The sequence below is a fragment of the Polyodon spathula genome, chromosome 7, assembly GCF_017654505.1.
Source record: "Polyodon spathula isolate WHYD16114869_AA chromosome 7, ASM1765450v1, whole genome shotgun sequence".
In the NCBI taxonomy this organism is placed as follows: Eukaryota; Metazoa; Chordata; class Actinopteri; order Acipenseriformes; family Polyodontidae; genus Polyodon; species Polyodon spathula.
Window position 1 is genome coordinate 37,058,644 of NC_054540.1, and position 17,323 is coordinate 37,075,966.

General features: G+C 39.3%; 1 protein-coding gene across 2 annotated transcripts in view; it reads right to left on the reverse strand.

The window, feature by feature from the left end:
* LOC121318605 (protein bicaudal D homolog 1-like) overlaps nucleotides 1-16,784 on the reverse strand; it is a 39,618-nt gene extending 22,834 nt beyond the window's left edge. For both annotated transcript variants that reach the window (XM_041255469.1, XM_041255468.1), the window contains exons 1-5: nucleotides 16,644-16,784; nucleotides 15,611-16,054; nucleotides 6,895-7,989; nucleotides 6,364-6,515; nucleotides 3,385-3,592 (exon numbers count right to left, since the gene is read on the reverse strand). In XM_041255469.1, the coding sequence (XP_041111403.1) occupies nucleotides 3,385-3,592; nucleotides 6,364-6,515; nucleotides 6,895-7,989; nucleotides 15,611-16,054; nucleotides 16,644-16,763 (2,019 nt within the window). In that variant the 5' untranslated portion in view covers nucleotides 16,764-16,784. The remainder of the gene's footprint in view (nucleotides 1-3,384; nucleotides 3,593-6,363; nucleotides 6,516-6,894; nucleotides 7,990-15,610; nucleotides 16,055-16,643) is intronic.
* Between the last annotated feature and the right edge of the window lie 539 nt (nucleotides 16,785-17,323).

A 17,323-nucleotide genomic window follows, 5' to 3' on the forward strand; every position in this document is an offset into this window, starting at 1 on the left:
ATTTATTTCTGGTTTTGTAACTTTATTTTTTTGTGCTTTTCCTTTCTGAAAAAAACAAAACAAATGCTTATAAAGATTGGAATATAAAGATTTTGTTAGAAAAAATAAAACAAGTTACTTTTAGACAAATCAAATGAATCTAGTTTGTTTGATGACAACATCATTGTTAAAGTTTCCTTTTGAAAGACAATGGTTTAATTGTTTTTATGCATTAAATATTTGTAATTATGATTCAGAGAGGTCACACATTTTGAAATTTTGTTTCTTTTAACTGAAATGTTTAATTTAGCATTTCATACAGTAGAACAGAACAGTTTTACAGTCTGTGTAAACAAAACGCTCCAAACACTGCATTGCATTTAGAGATTAGAGTTACAGCTCAAAATTTAAGGCCTCAAAACCTTTTTAATGTGGTTTTGATTCTCTTCTACCTAAGGCTGCTTCCATCAATTTCCATTTGAGTTGCAAAAAACTAATAAAGTAATTTAGTAAAATTACTGGCAGTGATATATGCTATGTTTGTCTCAAACAACTGGTTATGAAAAACCACTTTTCATGAAAGCTAAATATATTCTTTATATAGGGAACTGTATTCATACTGGCCCATGCTCTGCCTGCATGCCTTCTTGTTGGAATCATGGGGCAATCACACATGACAGCACATGACGTAATTCGTTCCCGGCTGTGCAAACACTCAGGTTTTCCTTTAAGATGTTTTCAGTCATCAGGTAATAACTATAACTAAGGCTGTATTTTTTCATGGTTACCCATTGCCGTGTAATATGTAGTTCCCTTTGAAATTCCTATTTCTGAAAGAATAAAGTAAATATGAATTTCTGTACACTTTAAAATAAACAGAGCAAACATTAGCTTTCCTGCCGCATTGCCACACTTAGGAACCTGGCAGCTCTTTTAGTTTGCTTCCAGTAAATGATTGAACACATTGCACAGAACTGCACGATTTCACAAAACTCTCTTCAACAAAAAAAAAAACAGCTACATGAAAGGTAGTTAATATTACTGCTAATGATCGCTCTGTCCAGTATAAGAAAGGGACTTTTCACAAGTCTGTTGCTATTTTTATTTTTGTTTATGTTTTTATTTTATTTGATAATTCACTGATGGTGAAAATAGAATGTGTTTCAAATGTGGACATAAAAAAAATAAATACTGCGTTCTGCAATTTAGCATTAACTTTTTCAGTGAAGCATTTAAATATTTTGAAACATTTGTTGTATAATGACGGTAGTGAAAAATGAAAATGGATTTAATATCAAAACAGACATAAAAAGTAAAACAAATAATTGCAGATAAAAATATATGTGGTTTTAATAAATCTGGTTCTGACAAGCGTTAGACAATTTTATTTTCATTCACAATGTGTGGCAGAGTGAAAGCCCTGCCAGTGCACGTGTGTGTGTGTGTGTGTATGTGTTGTGTGGGGAATACTGGGTCAGCAGGGAAGGGGTTACACTTTTCCCTGTAAAAACACGTGGCTGAATAAACGATGAAGTCATTAATTAGGCTCCAACCACAGGTGTATAAAATAGATGTTCGTGTTAGGAGGAAGGATAGAATTTATGTTGGTGATAGATGCGAAGGTATGTGTTTGGTGTTCCGTGCTGTCTCGTCCTGTGTTGTGAGTTTTGTAGACCTTTTGTTTTGGCTCTTGTGCCTTTTATTTTGTCAATGTGTTTTTCTTTGTGTCGGTTCTGTGTTTATAAATGAAGAGCGCATTTGTGCTTGAAACTGCAGCTCTGTGTTCTGAGTCTCTCTTCCTGCCGGTAACAGGTTGGCCGTTACGCTACTCTGTCACACAATGCCAGAAGACTTTTTGATTGTTCTTATTGATAGGTACTTAATGTGTAGATTGCTAATGATGGAGAAAGCATTATTTAGTGTTTTCACAATTAACACATTTTTATCACGTTTTCTCAGTTTAAATTAACACCTGCCGACATAAAACATGTTAAAGGGAATTACTTGTAAATACAGTATAATCGTAAATCTCAAAAAACTACTCACTTCTATATCTTTTGCAGTCATTTTTGTATTAATTTAGTAAAATACATGTTAATTTGGATTCATATGTTGCTTTTTTCTGACTTTCTTTGAACGAAAAGACACACATTTGCCCATTTTCCCATTGGAAATAGTGATATTTTGAAATTTCACTGTCCTGGTCACAAAAGCAAAGTTTGTGGGGAATAACAGCCATTTTCTATACTTTTGAGGCATAAGCAATTAGGAAATAACACTTACTACCCAGGAACAAAAATTGTGTTACATAGTGATATCAGGAGTATTTGCACAGCCTAATACTTTTGTAACCCAAAAACTGTGATGAACATAGGATAGCACAGGATTCAAGTGAAGATTTACTGCATTAATCTATTAGTTTTTACTAACCACCGTAAAAAAGGTGGCCTGCTGGACCTGCATTCTCTTATTCCTTTCTCTCTAAAACCATTAGCCCAATCTGTGCCCTAGTACTTATTATGAAAGATTGCACATCTATCGTTGTGCTGACCTACTTGCTTATAAATGATTAAAGCTATGGGCTGATATCTAACATACTTTCACACTGGCAAAAAAGTGCTAGCATAAATGAAGACAACCAATTCAGCCACTTTGTGGTTTTGGAAAAAAGTTCTTTAAAAAGAAAAAGAAACAGTACTGTATGAGTGCTGCTCTTGATCTTGTATGAGGCACTGAAGTGCATTATGTTTGTATAAAAAGAAAACCTGCTTATTTTACAATTGCCGCAACAGAGCACTTCTACACATTAACACTTGAAAAAAAAAACTAATCAAAAATTCAAATCAAAGTTGAAACATTCTTGCTTGTTTCGATTTCTTTTTCTAACCCTGAGGAAGTCGGATTGGTTAACAATCTAAAGCCATAAAGGCGAATCCAGGTTTGGTCCAGCTGGGATTATAAATGCATTCCACTGTCCTCTCAGCACCACTGTCTCTCCCCCAGATTGTGTCACTGCCGTGAGCCCTGAATCTGTATGGTGGAGGCACCTGGTGTGGATGGAGGAGTAACTAAAGAAGATGGTGGTGGGTCTACAAAAGACTGGCCTAGGGTAGATGGTCTGAGGCCTAGGATAGGAGACCTAGGGTGTGGGCGAGTGAATGGACGGGTGTCTGCAGGAGACAGTCTTGTGTTTGGAATGAACGCTGTGGTATCTGTGGTCAATGCTCGAGTATCTACAGTAAACGTCTGAGTGCCTAAGCTCCATAGTGGACTGCCTGCATTGATCGGTTCAGTACCTGTAGTCCACTGTGGAATGCCTTGGGGAGAAGGTGGGGTGCCTGTGATAGTTGGAGGGCTGCCTACTATGTCAGGCGCAGGTACACTGCCGGCTGCCTTGCGACTTACTTTGGGGGTGCTGCTCTTGATCTTGGTGGCCTTGCCCTTGGTGCGGCGCGTCTGCTCGTGGTCGAACTCCAGGTCCTCCAGCCGCTGGGTCAGGGCCAGTTTCTGCTGGATGGCTATGCGGAGCAGAGAATTCAGGGTCTTCTTCTCATCCTCCGCTGCGGCCAGCTGCCTCTGCATCTCATCCAGCTGGGTGACGTACTCATCACACCTGTGAGAGAGAGATGAACAGGAGAATCCGTTACACCATTGCCAACGCACCGTTTGTTAATCGTTCTTTAGCCATGCATCATGTGTGCGAACACACAGAGGGTGGAAGCAATGTGTTTGATGAAATGTCAAGGCACAAGTGGACCATTTTGAGATGGACAAAAAAAGGAACACCTGATCCATGACTATCAAAGAGAATGGTATTTAACTGTAACTTGCAACTGGTCAGTACTTGAATGGGTGACTGCAGTGTTTACAGTGATTCTGGAGGTTACCCATTGCCCCAGCACTGTGCTACAGAAGGTGCTGTCCTGCAGATCAGCAAGGTCCTGTATGTCTCTGTATGGACATTAGAGATCCCATTGCAGACAGGTCAAACTAAGCTTATATAAGCAAATCAAAGTAAGATTTGCAGGTCAACAAACATAAGATAATTTGAAGATGCCCTTAGTAACCCTACCCTTTTAAAGAGGGGTCTGGACACCCCTCAAAACGAGAAAGTGGATCAACATTTTGTAATAAATTGGTTTGTGCAAGTGTATGCTTTGTGATGACATATGCAGTGAGAAACTGACCTCTACTGCAATCATGTTGGAGATTAAGAGGGCCCAATTTTAGTTTCACCTGTGTGAAGTCTGCCTCCAGTTTGTGAAATGCAGAACAATGTTGTAAAGCTTGTAAATCTGGAACGACTAGTATTTTACTGCTTACTGTATATCTAAACCCACATTGTTTCTAAATAGTTTTGTATTATTTGTTTTTTCTCATTGAGGCAAACTAATGCACTGGTGCAAAAAGAACATACATCTGATTTAAATAGTTTGTATTTCACCTGTTTCAATTGACAAACTGAATCAAAACTTTACAGCGAGTCGGCTAGTACTGACTAAGAAACTGCTAAAGTTTAAACAGAAACAGTCTCAGTTTTTGAGTAGGATTAAAAGGAAAGATGTCGGTTTTTCCTGTGCAACACAACAGTAATCAATGCTGGGTCGAGTGTGACTATCATAGAACTATTACGTGTGCTCTACATCTATACATCCATTTGAAAGCAGGGTTAGTTCATTATGAGAGAGTCTTGTCATTGGGATTAGTTCCTTGTGAGAGAGTCTTGTCACTGGGATTAGTTCATTATGAGAGAGTCTTGTCACTGGGATTAGTTCATTGTGAAAAAGACTTGTGATGGGCAGAAAAGTGTGACCCCTGTTTATTTATTTATTTTTTAACAATTGGTATTTTCAATTTAAATAAAGATTTGAATAAAACAGCAATAATCAAACTCACAGTCAGTTAACCCATACATGAAGCAATAGTGGCATCAAGTGGCTAGATTTCATGTGTAATCTTTATTTTTAGTGCCTTTCAATCGCTATCCCTGATAACACTTCATGCATATTTGTGCACTGTCTTTTCCTAGCTGGTAGTCAAATTCTATTCCAATTGATCGTCCTGACCCCATATAAACAATAACCACATACTGGAGTTTAAATGAAAGTGCAGCACGTGCTTTGCTGCCATTGCTCCAGTTTTCCTTCCAGTAATACAAATGCTGTCTCTGCAAATCACCACCACTGCACCGTTACCGAGTTTTAAACACATGATCTAAAGAGACCCTACTGATATGTACCATGCTTTTTGGTTTATCATGATCAGCAAAATTTCAAAACCGATGCCAATTTTCGATCGCCCCTCCAACCCGGAAAATTCACTGTTTTGAAAAAACACAAACCAAACAAACGAAAAGAATGGTCACTGGGCATGTTTGAATCACTACACATTGACCAATCGGAGGACTTTTTACCGAAGGTGTGGCAGTGGCTTACTGAAAAACATTATGTAAAAAGTACAACACAGTTAACAAGTGACTGTTACACTAATGTACCCCCTCACAGATAAATTTAAATTGGAAGTTGTATAAAGATGTGATTTCCAAAGATTTCAAATTCTTATTCTTGCCTCTTAGTAGCCCTGGCAGCATTATCACTGTTCCCATTTTTCTTGTGTAAATACAGTGTGATAGATTAAAATAATACAGCGTTCCTGGTACCTAATCACATCCTGTAGGGTAATCTCAATCCAATGGTGTGGCTGCAACCTGACCTACAGCACAGGAAGTGATTAGGTACCAGGAAGCAGCTTGTGTGTAGTTTTTCGAGATTTACAATTATACTGTATTTACAGTATAATCATAAAGCTCGAAAAACTACTCACTTCTAAATCTTTTGTAGTCATCTTTCTATTACTTTAGTATAAATACATGTTAATTTGGATTCATATGTTGTTTTTTTCTGACTTTATGTGAACGAAAATACACACATTTGTCCATTTTCCCATTGGAAATAGTGATATTTTGAAATATCACTGTCCTGGTCACAAAAGCAAAGTTTGTGGGGAATAATAGCCATGTTCTATACTTTTGAGGCATAAGCAATTAGGAAATAACACTTACTACTTACTTTTTTTTTTTTTGTTACACAGTGTAATCTGACAGTAATTGGAGCTAAATATATCAGTGCCACTGCTATTGAGACGTTCCTTTCTCTTCCTGTAAACAACACATGTGTCCATAAAGAGATGCTGTGGGTGGAGTGTTAAGTGCCATTTAATTAAATTGAGCATTGCAAAAAACATACTTTAATTCAGTCCCCCTCTATTGTGGAAGAGAGAATACTATAATAATAATAATAATAATAATAATAATAATAATAATAATAATAATAATAATAATAATAATAATAATAATAATAATAACATAAAGACTGGGCTTTTCACCTGGTGGCAAACATGGCTCTCAGGGAGGAGAAGGTGGCCGCATCTTCCTTCAAGGCCTTCAGCTCGTTTCGGAGTTTCACCATGGTTTCCATCACCATTGACGTCTCGTTTTCATATTTGCTTTTCAGGTTGGCGAGAGCAATTTCAGCTGTCTGAAAGAATTAATGAACAGGATTGTTGGCAGCGTATTATATCTTATTTAGTACAATCTGGTGAGCCTGTACAGTACCATCAAGTAACACTTGCTAAATTGGTTCAGTTAAGTACAGTGCTTCCTTGTTAAAAGGTGGACATTTATACTGCAGAACCAGTTATTAGGCTGTACTGTCTTGGCTCCCTGTTGTCCCATAATACCATTCTACAAGCACATGCAAATACTGTACCATAGTCTCTTGATTGTGGTTCCCCACAAGCACTGTGTTATTGCTTAATAATGTGTATTGTATTAATCTTCCAAAACTATATTTGTATGCTATCCAACATGTTTGATTATTAAGTCATGATCATACTATTAATTATCACAACCCTTACCTGTTTGTTGGCTTTCAGGACTAAGCGCAATGTGGCTATCTGCTCCCGCTTTGTGCTAAGCAGCGATTTTAACTTTAGGATCTCTTCCATCACCGCCTCCTTGTCTTTATCGATCATGGGGGCCAGCTCCCTCGCCGCTGCGCGCTGTCTAGAGAGCAGGAGGGACCGGTCCACGGCTTTCTGCAGGTGCTTGATCTGGTCTCGGATGATGGCGTTGAGGTTGTAAATGTTCATAGGCTCCTTGCGGAGGTCGGTGGACTCTGTGACAGGAGAGGAGGGCGGGGCGGTTATCACGGGGGAAACTATGGGGGTCCGAGTGGGACTCTGGCTTTGCTCTTTGCTGGCTTCGCTGGTGTCCTTTGGAGCTTGTTCAACTGGATTCCTGTGTTCCGATGGGGTCACCATGACCCGGCGTGCCAGCCGTGGAGATAAAAGTCCCCTGGGGTCATCAGACCCTTTTAGGCTCCCGCTGCGGGTCACTCGGCTCTGCCTGTAATAGTCTAGCATCACCCTGTTGGGCGTCTCATTGTTGCAAAGGCAGACGTGATGGTAGAGCTGGGCCAGCTCCTCGCTAAAGGTCACCAGCTCATCCTGGGCTGTGTTGAGGGTGTTGTGGTTCTCGTTGGCCATCCCCATCACCGTCTGCAGTTCTCTTTCCAGGCAAGAGATCTGCTCCTCGCACTCCTTGTTGGTCTTCTCCAGCCTGGCCACCTGCTCGTCCAGCACCTGGATCTTGCTCTCCCCCTTGGTCTTCTCGTCCGTGTAGCTCTCCAAGCACTTGTTGTACTTCTCCTTCAGGGCTTTGATCTCGGCCTTAAGGTCGATGACCTCGGTGACGGCCACCTTGTACTTGCACTCCAGGATCTCCAGCCCGTTGATGTCCACTTCGTAGTCATGGCCCTCCTGGGAGGCTTCGCAGGACGATTTCTCCGTCTCCAGGAGCTCCTTGTTGCTATGCAGCGTCTTCATAGAGTTGACGTGCTCGGTCAAGCGGTGTATGCGCTCATGTTGCTCCGTCAGAGCCCCCTTGGTGTGCTCCAGCTGAGTTTGAGACTCCTGGAGGTTGGACAGGAGGTTGGATTTCTCTCGCTCCACCTAATAGAAGGAAATGAACCAAGGCCTTTATTTCTGACAACTGATTTGAGTTTTCTGTCTTTTACTTTGTACTATACTGAACTACACAAGTATTACGCCTATTACAATATTGTTAATTAATATGATTAATTTAATTCTCCTGCACCGTACAGTACACGCACAAATTACAGGATTCTGTTTTCTGTTTCGTGTTACTTTATGTCAGAACATTTAAAAGTGTGATAAAAACCATAGCTAGCAGGAGCCTGTCCCAATCGACTCCAATTCTATTCTGGTTGGAGTATTTCAATGTGATAAAAAGCAGTCTAAGGGTGATGGGAGAGGGCAGATCCCTTTAGCAACCTTGGTGGCTTTTAAAAGACTGTTTAGAGCATTAAACAGGGTTAATGGTCTGTAAAAAGATAATGAGGTAATCAGCTTTATAACAGAGGGGCTAATTATTTTCTGCATTTTATACATTTTAAATTGCTACAAAAATTATACTGGCTTGGCACTAAATGCAAAGTAATGGATGGTCCAGGCATGGATGTAAGCTTAAAAGATTAATGCATTTCAACAATAGCGCAGAGGCATAGCAGGCTAAAGCTGTGCTCTGCAAGTTCAAACAACGGTAATTTTTTTTATTTTATTTTGTTTTTGGTGCCATATGTGCTGTTTTAAAACATAAATAAATTGTTTAATATAAATGTTGTGGATATAAAACTGCTTGCGATCCCTGGTTTATTTTGATGTTGACCAACATTTGGAATCACATGATTGGTCGATGTCCAGTTATTTTGCTTTTCTGTTTGAAAAGTCGCTACAAGAAGAACAATTTTACCTTAGTTTGACGATTTGTATCTCACTGTTTATAAGAGGTATTACATGGTGAAAACAGCAAAACTCTTGGAGCTGTATAGAGACTCACGGCAGTTTCAAACACATTTTTCTAACTTGTACGAGAAACTACCGTTCCTCTCAAGTAGTAGACGGCTAAACACGATTCTGGAGCTGTCGCCAGAGGCCTGCACAAACCTGAAACAACATTTCACTGTATCACAATAAACTGTGTTTGCACCACTAGCACTAATTCACACATTAACGGACTTGTGTGTGTGTGTGTTTTGTGTGGGTGTATAATAAAAAAGGGACTATTATATGCAGGGATTATAATTTAAGTAATATACGCTGTTGTATTACTTAACACCATTATTATTTACTGTTTGTTTCGCTGTCAAGCACTGGACAAAACTAATAACAAACCTTTGCACCTGGATTACAACTGTCTGTCTTCTCTTTAATCACCTGCACCTGTACACTATTAACCACTTTGCCACAACGCTTCATCGGGGACTGTAGTGAAATAGCTTTAATTACACGCTTTGTAGTACAACTGCATGAGGTATACCGGTACATGGCTTTGGTTAGATTTGTGCTGCTGCTGTGTAATGGCTGGTTATCTGTCCTCAGATTGGCTGAAACGTTATAGAGTGTTGTCTAGGCTACATCGAAATAGACTGAAATGTCAAATACGTTTTTTTGTCTGACTGTAAAAACTGTAAGCAAACGTATAGGTTATATACATTAGTGACGATGTGGCTTGTCTTGAAGAAATTAAAGTCTGGTGTCTGAAATAAATAATAGAAAATGCACATATGTGGGATAGAAGATAGTAAAGTGAAGGCAGGCGGGCAGACATGATTTGAAGTAACATGACTAGTGCCATCATGCTGTTAACAATTCAAAACAAAAACCACAGGGGAGCAGCAATATTTAAGTGTTGAAATGCTCGAGGTAAGATTGTTTAAAAAAAAATAAACATGAGATGTTTTTACATTTCAGGTCCCAACACTGTAAATAACGAATAAGTTTGTTTCATTTCCATGAACAAATATTCATAACTAAAAAATTATTTCTGCTCTCGGCTACTAGTACAATCCAAAGTGTCCAGGACTGTGTCTTTATTGTATCCTATAGATTCATCTAGTAAGTGCCTAATAACTCTTCCTGACAAGTCAAGCAGGGCTGCCCTTCTTACAGCTATGGCCAAAAGTTTTGCGTCGCCTAGAATTTTAGGATTGAGACATAATTAAAATGATATATATATATTTGAACATAATTTAGATATTTTATTTAACATCATGTATTAAAATAAACTACAAAATAATACTGCAAATCTACCGGAAGCCAAACAGTAGTACAGTATTTCATGTTAAATTTCGAAATGTCACATTTTTCAATTTTTGTCAGTTTTTCAATAAGCACTATATTCCTTTGAATTTAAGACGCAGCCCAAATTTCCCACCTTCAATTTGAGGAAAAAATAAAACATCAAACAATTAAGCATTTACAAAGATACAACCTCAATTACGCATATGGAGGCAGTTTGCAACCGTTTGCCATCACACAGAGCATTACAGTTATGTACTGCTTCTCATTTCCACTCGTGATTACTCCCTTTTTGTGAACTGTGGTATTGCTTGGCATGTCGAAAATGTGTTTAAAAGGTATGTCTTAAATTTGAAGGAATACAGTATATGGAAAACTACAACCTGGTATGTAATTTAATATGTTAACGTAACAATGCAGCAGGTTTCATTCGACTTTATGAAGCACAATTAGCAAATTCTAAAGGGTGATGCAAAACATTTGGCCACAGATGTACCTAATCAATATAGACAGTGCCACTACAATGGCAATGGTTCTGTACTATGGGTATATAGTATCCTGAGCACAACTAACAGTTGCTAGAATGGTATCAGTTATTTTACCTACATTGTTTTCCCCCAACTTGAAATTTCCAGTTAGGATATAGCCTGTTGAAGACAGTCTAGCCGAAACGTTTATCATGCGACTTATTGAGGATTTTTTTTAGTATTTCAAAAGCATGAGGACTGAAAATAAGTGATTGATCTCTGTCCCTCTGTTCTGACCTATTTTAACCTGACCAACCTAGTGAATGGATATTAGTAGGCTACTAAACCCTGGAGGCGAGCCACAGTCTGGCTATTCTAAGCTCGGCCAGTAAGGGTCACTGAAGCGGGACAATTGTTCCCCTAAATGGTGAGAATGCAACTTAGCATAACCGCTCGCATGACTCACTCCCCTAGGTAGTGCTTTTTACAAGGTGAGACACAGGGGACTTTAGGGTGATACACTGGGATTGTAATAATTAATCTAAATTCCACCCTACTAGTTACATTGGATTCATCAGCACCTGCTGTAATTGAACAAACTTGTCGCTTCAATGAAGAATAGCTGATTATAAATATTTAATATACATTTAATCACAGTACTTAAGGAATCAGAATCATGCAATGGATTGGAACATGAGATTAATTAATACTTCAGGGTGTTTTGAGGCTTGCGAGTTCAAGGAGTTTCTAGAGAGGATGTAATTACCAGCCTGGAGGAGAGCTGGGATTCAGTACATTATAACTCTATTCTATCAGTTATGATTAATATTTATGTTATAATGAAATGTATCCCCCCCCCCCCCCCCCCCCCCCCCCCCCCCCCCCCCCAAGATACTTGTTTTCAGCAAAAATCTAATTCCACAAAAAGAAATGCAAAGTTTTTGATTAGATGTCATCCTTGGCATATTTGAATGTTCAATGAATCTCCCAGACAGAAATACAGAGAGGGATACACGATGGTTCCCTGTGGATAACCGAAAAACAATCAGTGAGCGAGGGGACAGAAACACAGAGTTGTTTTTAAGAGATTATTAGTGTTTTGTTCCATTGCATTTTCTGTTGATCCCACACGTAATTAACAATTCACATAAGCTGTGGGTATTTTGATTGGAACAAGATGAGATTGTTTTTTTAACAATCATTATAAATACATCGGATAATTTATTCAGACCATTCATTTAAGTTTAGCAAAGTTTATCGTAAAGCATATTAATAAACATGGCAAACCAGGGTAAACTATGGTAAATGCATAGTATAACCATGAGAAAAGCATGGGAAAACTGAAAAAAATACCGTGCAAAAATACTGTAGTCAACTTTTATAAGGTGGAATGAATATGACATGAACAGTGTTTCCAGGTCAATATCCTGCCATTCTTCTTGTCAATATACCAGTAATTTAAAATGAGAAAGAGGGTGGGGGGTACCTTAATAGCAGATCATTGTCTGGTTTTATTGCTGTCATTCTATTCATAACTTCAGCACCAGAGCATTAAACATGAAATGGAATTAGCTTTCACTTCAGGCAGCAGCAGTGGAAATTACCAGTGTAGGGAACCGCTTGTCTTATTGCCTGGGCAGTAAAGAATGCCTGATTCTTGCACTGCTGTGTACAGTACTGCATGCTATGTGGGTCGATAGGAGAAGGAAAAGAACAGGGAGTGTCAAGTAATGCTGAACTGTTAGTTTTTTTCTCCATCACAGAAAGAGGTTCGTCCTCTAAGTGAAGATCATGTAACAGTCCAAGGGTAATTTTCAGCAAGTCAGCTGAGGATTTGTTTTGTTTCTAAAAAAACGTTACTAGCAGTTATACTGTACTGTTTTATTATTTTTATTTAACACATGACTGTATAATTATTCAGAAGAACAACCTCCCTGTTTCTCCCGTCGAGTCACCTACAGTTATAGAGGGTATTTCAATCACACAAACCATTGTTCTTTAACCTTTCATTTTGCCAGTGCTTCTGCAAATAATATATACACAAGAGTAAGTCGCTTCAAATTGAATTGTCTTAATTTTTTATTTTTTAGTCCCACCACATTTTTAAAATAACGTTTGCAATTATTCTGCGTGGTTCTAGCTGTAATTACTCAAGCTCTGTGTTTGTATTATTTATTGTCTGTTTTCGGTGCGTTCTCCAGAGTTCAGATGCTGCTCTAGATTCCTATTGGCCTGCAGTAAATACCAGTAAGTGTAACAGGGCCAGCATACTGTCACTAGCAGTCGCTCTTGAAAAGGAATAGACAGTTTACAGGATTTTGTACAGACGGTGTGTGAGGATACACCCTGCAGTAGGATCTCCCTTACCTAGTGGGATCAGCGCAAAGCCACCTTATACTTCCATACAGTGCACTGTTTAGCAGGATTACCTGATAACGGGATTGTAATCTTTTTTGTCCTAGGTAGTTACTTTATTGCATTTGGAAATCTTGCATGTTGAATAAAGCTCCGAGACGTGTGGATACTTCCTGGTCTCGTAAGTTTTGTTTTTGTTGAATGAAAGCATTAAAGCGGCCGGTTAAGAGACCCACACCTTCTGTTTGCTTATTGTTGCTAAACGCTGTGTCCTTCTCCTCTCATCTGGTTTAAAAAGGGGAAAGCCTTTTTTTTTCACTGGCCAGCAATTACGGGTGGGGGAGGCATTTCTTGTTTGTCAAAGCAGGTAGGTCAGTTTGGGGCTTGCCCTCAGCGCACCGTAAAGGTAATCGGTTATTTCTTTTTTATTATTATCGTGGTTGCTGTTTTGTAAACACTATAGTTCTTTAAGTGATAGTTTGGTATTTTTAAATGTTTTTTAGTTTTGAGTGTGCTAGTATTTTATGATTTTAGTTGTGTTTCGATATTTCTTTTGATTATATTATTATTATAATTGCCCTGGTTTTGCTTATAGAAGGTGGGGTTTACTAACAGGTGTGGGTGAGGAGAATAGCCACCTAACTGACCTGATAGTTAGATAATAATCTTTTTTTTCTGTTTAATATTGAAGTCCTGCCATTCTAACATTTAATTAACCCTTAATCCTTGGGAACCCCTGTATATTGCTGTTGACTTCTAATACAGTTGCTACCCTGTGTGTGTTTATGAACTATTTGGTTTTGTTGTAGAATCCTTGCTAGGGAGACATGTTTCCCTCAATGAGAAGTGCTATTGCTGATAGGCCCTGGTCTAAGGACCCTTCCAGTTGAATACAGTGTATTTTTTAGCAGCCTTTTATTTATTTATTTAACTGACTTTTTCTTATTAAAACTGCGATTTTATTGGTTATTTAAACCAACTTTTATGTAACTTTGAGACCACTGTAATAAAACTTTTTGGACTTTTATTCTGCCTTTGCCATTCTGTTGCTATCTCTGGTCAGTTTACCTCTATTCAACAAACCTGTTGATTTGGTTTTGTTAGTAAATTGAGTATTTACAAATTAAGTCTAGTAGTGCCCCTCCCCTTTCACAGCAACTCCCCTTTCACAGCAACATAGATTAGACCTGCCACTTTGCAAACAATTTCCTTTTAGTTTTTCTGGCAATACACCACTCATGGTCAAAGCACCTTAAATATTTATTGAAATAACCACACAATTTGAAAATACTAAGAATGACTGCAAACATCATAATGAGACAAGGGACAGTACAATAATTCAAAGCTACTTACTCTTAAAATGTCCCACCTTCATGTTCCATCTACAATAGACGTGGTGCCTGTTCACCACACCCTTCTTACCACCCAGCCTTCTGTGCAGATGGTTTATTTATGCTGGAATCCCTATAGGTGGTTCCAGCTGTAGGAACACAAGCTTCCTCTGATCCTAATTTCCCATGACACCACCCCAGCAATGCACACACGACTACATATATATTACAAATACTGTGCATGTGTAAGTATGTGTGTGTCTGGCAGAACAATGAAGAGGGAACAGGCTTTTAACTGCAACGCACCAAAACTGCTTTGGGATGCTGATGTATGCACCTGCATCATGCAGATCAAATCATGCGTGAAAAACTGATGGTATTAGATTCCTGAATAAAATGTATCATGGTGATTTAAATGTTCTCTTTTTTATTACTATTAAACACTCAGTAAAACTAAATAAAAAAAATGAAAACGTAATAAATGCAATGATAAAGGTTTCGACCAGAAGTCTTTTTCAATGTCTTTTTAATTTGACTTTAAACAGGAGCCTTAAAAAGCAGAGGTCTCGGTCTCTTTTTTGTCTCTCAATTGCCAACATTTTATTTGCTGTTATTTGTTTATGCTTTTCTTATACTTTGTACTCATATTTCAACAGCCAGCTTGTAGCAGTGTGACTTTACAATAACGGCTTTGCCAAGCTTTGAATTCAGAGCTCCCAGCAATAGCAATGCTTAGTCTGTAAAAAGATAAAACTGCTTAATCAAATCTGTTATCATAAGAAAAGGCTTGATGATGGATGGTATAAAAAGAAAACACAATGGTCTTTGGCGGATAACTAAAAAATAATCAATTTGTGAGTAATGACAAACAACTTCTCCCTCTGTTTGCACCTTCCCTCTGTAACGGGCAGTGTGTCGTTATGGATTCTATCCCGTATTCCCAGACGAGCCCGGCTCTTTTGCATTGTGGTTAAGTTGCTCGCTTACAATGTGCAGTGTCACTGGTTCACGTCCAGCCTCCACCCTGTTACACTGGTACAGTGACCCACATCTCATAGACTGGCTGCAGCCGATCACCGTGGTTTAAAGTGGGTGAAGAGTGTAGCGGGCAGCGTCTTGTGATGCAAGATCTAAGATAAGATAAGATCTAAGACTACAAATGCAGACGAGTCCAGGTCTTTTGCTTTGTAGATAAGAAGCTTTCTTGCCTCCGCTCTGTTACCTCTCACTCATTGATTATATTTTCAATACCCACTTTGTGTATGCGTGGCCAAGTCCCATTGCTATGGCAACTGAACACCCAAGTCTGTGCATACCTACCTGTAGCAGCTGCTGTTTGAGCTTCTGCATCTCGGAGAGGTTGAGTTCGCTGAAGAGGTCGGAGACAGGGTGGAGCACCTCTCCTTTCCTGGAAGTGGAGCCCCGGTAGTCTCCGTTAAGCTTGACCAGCGGGCCGTGGACGTGCCCGTTGCACTTGTCCTCGTTGTTGGGCGTGCCGTTGTTGGCCTCCTCGTTGAACTTGAGCCCATCGACGGAGATGCTGAGGTGGGTGCTGTACATGCTGTTGCTCATGCTGATGTACTGCGATAGCTCCTTGCGCAGGTTGTTCTTCTGCTCACGCTCGTTCTTCAGTGTGTCCAGGGCTTCCTCCAGCTGGCTCTCCGAGATCTCCTTCAGGCGCAGCGCGTCTTCCAGCTGGCTATTGAGAAGCACCGTCTCCTCCTCCAGGCATTTGATCTCGTGCTTCAGCCCTTCGTACTCTACCTGCAGAGGGCGCACAAGAGTAAAGGAAGAGTTTGTGTCAAAGCTTTCACACTATATTACCCTAAGCATTCCCTGCACCTACACTTTATCTGTACTTACCAATTACGTTTATCCAAAAACCTTTACTGGGTACCAATTAATGATTTAATGATTATTGATTGTTTGTTTTCCCTTTCTTTAATTCTTTTGATATACAATTATTTTGATTTCACTTTTTGACTGTTTACTCAGAAATGCACCATCTTTGCAGAAAGATGTAACCTTGACAAATAAATGAATATCCCAGGATGCACAGCAGTGCACGTAACTCTTAAGGTTGGTCACATGTACGTGACGAATCAGTTGCTTTTTGCTAGTTTCAGATTTCATTGTCATTTTGCAGCCTTGGTACAGCAGTAAAAATGTCAGCGCCCCTGGTGAAATACAGCTTCATGTAGCAACATAGCTTTTATAAATTGCCCAAAGACCCCACTTCCCCTTTAGTACCTTTTTAGGTGATGTGTATGTTAGCTCTGCCCATTCAAAATGCTTGTAATGCAACTCCAGTGAAGTTTTGAGAAGTGCAATGTGAATGTAGTGTGGGCCAGACCTGGTTCTGCTTGAGGGTGGAGACCAGTTTCTGCAACATGATGTTCTCCTCCTCCAGCTCTGTGTAGTCCTGCAGGAGCCTCGTCTCCCGAAACTTGTACTCTCGAATCTCATCCTTCATACGAGTTCTCTGCAGCTCAAGCACCTCGTTATTCTGAAACACAGAGAACACAGCGACTCAGTCTCTCTGCAGCTTCATAGTCAATGTTATTCTGAAACACAGAGAACACAGCAACTCAGTTTCTCTGCAGCTCGAGCACCTTGTTATTCTGAAACACAGAGAACACCGCAACTCAGTCTCTCTGCTTCATAGACAATGTTATTCTGAAACACAGAGAACACAGCGGCTCAGTCTCTGCTACTTAATAGACAATGTTATTCTGAAACAGAGAAAACAGCGACTCAGTCTCTCTGCAGCTTCATAGACAATGTTATTCTGAAACAGAGGATACAGCGACTCAGTCTCTCTGCAGCTTCATAGACAATGTTACTTATAATTGGTCTACACCGTGGCAGCCCTTAATAATGTTTATACAATTTTAATATTAAAAATAGGAACAGACTTGACATTTAATTATTTTAAAAGATAAAAACATCCTCTGGTCCAGTGGTTCTCAAAGAGGTCAAACTGAATAGGCTGATCAATTGTTGATATAAATTAGTACAATACCCAAGCTAAAG